The sequence below is a fragment of the Cupressus sempervirens genome, chromosome 4 (assembly GCF_028749045.1).
Source record: "Cupressus sempervirens isolate cs-2001-9-10 chromosome 4, ASM2874904v1, whole genome shotgun sequence".
Taxonomy (NCBI): Eukaryota; Viridiplantae; Streptophyta; class Pinopsida; order Cupressales; family Cupressaceae; genus Cupressus; species Cupressus sempervirens.
This window is the reverse complement of record NC_143121.1, coordinates 738,297,385-738,301,248: the sequence shown is the minus strand read 5'-3', so window position 1 is coordinate 738,301,248 and position 3,864 is coordinate 738,297,385. Positions and strand designations below refer to the sequence as shown.

The following is a 3,864-nucleotide window of genomic DNA, read 5'->3' as shown; positions in this document are numbered from 1 at the left end:
ATTAAATAAATATTATCCTGTTCTAAATTTATTTTTGAACTTTAATCTCCAAATTTAGTTCTTTTATTTAATTAATTTCTCAATTAATTAAATATTAAAAATATCATAATAATTCTCTATTAAATTAAATCATTAATTAATCTTTTAATTAGACTTAATTAATAGAAAACACATCAAGGACTCATATAACAACATACGAAAACCTTACATAGAAAAGCATATACTAAATCAAAACAAAAAGGTTATATTCCCGAAATTACATCATTTGATGCATTTAGAGGGTACTTAACTCAGATACTTGTCCTAATTATCAATTAGGACAATTGGCTAAAGGGTTTAGGAATTGGACTTAAGAGTTTATCTCCCCTCTCTTACCATTGAGACAGTGCGATAGGGTACGCTCATCCTGACAATTCAGGGAAGTCGATACCCAGTATCTGCAACCTGCATAAAATTCACGCATGTACAAACACAATATTCTAAGCTAAACAGACAATGGCAGGAAGTGGTGCATCGTGTAGATCCCGTCTAGCAAGTGACTACGACTCCCTTCCTTAACCACATCAGAAACACCATACATAAATAAAACAACACGCACACCATACACATGCAGTATGGGGTAAGTATCCATAAGAAGCACATGGAATAATAAACCATCTAACTAATCATCATCGATAACTGAAATCATTGAATAATCATCAGACATGCACGAAATATAGAGTACCAAGTAATCTCATCATATAATAAACTGAGTGTAAAACAACATCTGATAATCTCTGAAATAATAATACTAATCCTCAAACATAAATTGGCCTAAAAGAGTTTGGCAATGAAATCAGAAATGTAACTCGAAAGTGTAGACTAGGGGCAGGCACTACACCTATCACGAATGAGCTCAGTGAGCTCTCTTATCTGATCACAGAGTCGAATACAACCATTCCTCCTGTCTAAATTATATAAATGTCACGAGAAATCGGATTCCATGGTTGATTTATAGCTTCAATAATAGATGTTAGAAAACTGCAGAGAATTTTCATAACTCCCACATTCGGTACCGGTTTCAGGGGTCTCACTTATAAAATGGACCGCGCCAGGCACGCGCACAAGAGTCACGCGATGATTCCAATGGAAAACTAGTTGAATTAGGGTTGTGGCTCGACGCTATCCATTTGGGGCAAAGCTGCAACACTGATCAAATGGCAAATATGAAATACCCACTTGGGAGATGTCACAATGGTCAACATCTAAACAATTCCCTTTATATATTATACTGCTGCGTAGCCACTACCCTCACGCTGTACCAATGATTCAATCGCCTCAACTATGAAATAATGGAGTACAATCCCTAAAATAATAAGTTGACCCCCCAAAAGACACACACACGGCCAATCAAAACTCCAAACAGGCCAACGCTACTTACTTCCAACTTCCAAGCGTCGACGTACGCGGCGCCAATGCACTCTTCTTACCAAAGGAGACACTTCTCCGGATCGTGGAGAGCCATCAAATATGTTTTGCCAGGTCAAACGGAACTCAGACTCCATATTAAAAACCTGGTACGGGCAAAGCGGTCTATTTAAGAGCACGGTTCCCCTCATTCAAACAAAGATAGAGAGAGAAAGAAAGAAAGAAAGCAGTTTCCTCTGATTGATTGATAGATAAGAAAGATGGCAGATCAGAGGTGGTCCAGTCATGAGGACATTGAGGCCGATGATTCGAGGAACGGAGTTGCGGCCCCATTTGCTACTGAAATGGCGGTGGCGTCTGGAAAATTCAGGGTTGCGGTGGATTCGGAGCATAAGGCGACCGAATACAGGCTGTTTTCATTCGCGAATCCCCACATGCGGACCTTCCACCTGTCGTGGATGTCCTTCTGCGTCTGCTTCGTGTCGACGTTTGCGGCTGCGCCGCTGCTGCCGGTGATAAGAGACAATCTGGATCTGACGAAGCGGGACATCGGCAACGCCGGAATCGCGTCCGTTTCGGGGTCCATCTTTTCGCGGTTGGCGATGGGCGCCGTGTGTGATCTATTGGGCCCCCGCTATGGCTGCGCTTTTCTCATCATGCTCGCCGCTCCCACCGTTTTCTCCATGTCCCTCATTTCCTCCGCTGCGGGGTTCACTGCTATGCGCTTTCTCATCGGCTTCTCTCTCGCCACCTTCGTCTCCTGCCAGTTCTGGATGAGCTCCATGTTCAGTACCAACATCGTGGGGCTCGCCAATGGCACCGCCGCCGGGTGGGGGAATATGGGCGGTGGTGCCACTCAGCTGCTCATGCCTCTCGTTTTCGAGCTCATTCGTAGCAAATTCGGCTCTCCCGATTTCACTGCCTGGCGCATCGCCTTCTTTGTCCCCGGTGCGCTGCATATCTTGATGGGTCTTCTCGTTCTCACTCTCGGTCAAGACCTTCCCGATGGTAACTTCCAGGCCCTCCAGAAGAGCGGGGACAAGGTCAAGGACAAGTTCTCCAAGGTAAATATCTCATCCAATTATATATGGATCCTGTTCATTTTATATGTGAGCATCACTACATTCTTATAACAATGAATTTGTGACGCTGCACCAGGTGTTGTGGTATGGTGTGAGCAACTACCGGACATGGATATTTGCCCTTCTGTACGGATACTCGATGGGGGTGGAGCTGACGACGGACAACGTGATTGCCGAGTATTTCTTCGACAAGTTCAATCTGACATTGCACACAGCGGGAACTATCGCGGCTGCGTTTGGGCTGGCGAATATCGTTGCCCGGCCATTGGGCGGCTACCTTTCAGACAAGAGCGCCGCCATGTTCGGAATGAGAGGACGCCTCTGGCTGCTGTGGATCCTGCAGACGGGAGGAGGTCTCTTCTGCATTTGGCTCGGAAGAGCGTCTTCCCTTCCTCTCTCCGTCGTCGCCATGGTCGCCTTCTCCATCTGTGCCCAGGCCGCCTGCGGGGCAACCTTCGGCATCATCCCTTTCATCTCCCGCAGGTCAGTAATCATACACAACTTCCAATTAGTACATTAACGCACTTTCATCTACTTTTAAAAATAACACAACTATCTATAATCTTGTATGGTATATTGATTGGAATTGCAATCCACTCGTGCAGGTCCCTTGGGGTGCTTTCGGGGATGACGGGCGCAGGAGGGAATTTGGGTGCGGGCTTAACTCAGCTTCTCTTCTTCACGAGCTCCGCATACTCGACAGGAACGGGAATCATGTTGATGGGAGTGATGATAGTGGCATGCACAACGCCTGTGTGTCTGGTGTACTTCCCCCAGTGGGGAGGAATGATCTTCCCTGCCTCCAAGTCACCCACTGCTACGGAGGAGGAGTATTACGGTTCCGAATGGTCTGAAGAAGAGAAACAAAAGGGTCTTCACCAGGGTAGCATCAAATTCGCTGACAACAGCCGTTCTGAAAGAGGATCTACCAAAAGATCACATTCCATCACATCTGCTCCCACCCCTCCCTCGGCTTCCCCGCTTTCACATGCCTAGCTGGTGATCCTCATAATATCCCTCGTGCTCTCCAAATATGTACTCTAGACTCTTTCACTCATCTCAGGATCGGGTTTTATTATTCCTGAGAATAAATGATATATATAATGTCTGAATTGGGATTTATCACTGCTGAGAATTAAAGGACATATATGATCTCTCAATTGGGTTTTTATTACTCAATATTAATACTAAACTGAGAGTATGGTCGCTACTTATTGATTTAGACAAATCAAAGCTAGTGCACTTGGGTCGTTCTTAGTAAGCACCTCGACTTCAAATGTGATTTGATTGGCTGCTCTATTTAATAATATGCACTCTAGACTCTTTCACTCGTCTCCCGATTGCGTTTTATTATTCCTGAGAGTAATAATATATA

General features: G+C 44.8%; 1 protein-coding gene across 1 annotated transcript; it reads left to right on the top strand.

Moving 5' to 3' along the window:
- Positions 1-1,667: 1,667 nt before the first annotated feature.
- LOC149563450 (high-affinity nitrate transporter 2.1-like) lies at positions 1,668-3,529 on the top strand. Its single transcript, XM_089828184.1, has 3 exons — positions 1,668-2,471; positions 2,566-2,972; positions 3,095-3,529. The coding sequence occupies exons 1-3, from the start codon at positions 1,668-1,670 to the stop codon at positions 3,483-3,485; spliced, it is 1,602 nt and encodes a 533-aa protein (XP_089684310.1). The 3' UTR covers positions 3,486-3,529.
- Positions 3,530-3,864: the final 335 nt, after the last annotated feature.

Excerpts from the sequence above, each read along its gene's own strand:
- LOC149563450 (XM_089828184.1), top strand. The coding sequence starts at position 1,668 with ATGGCAGATCAGAGGTGGTCCAGTCATGAGGACATTGAGGCCGATGAT. Across the intron at positions 2,472-2,565 it reads TCAAGGACAAGTTCTCCAAG|GTGTTGTGGTATGGTGTGAG; the intron begins GTAAATATCTCA and ends ACGCTGCACCAG. Across the intron at positions 2,973-3,094 it reads ATCCCTTTCATCTCCCGCAG|GTCCCTTGGGGTGCTTTCGG; the intron begins GTCAGTAATCAT and ends CCACTCGTGCAG.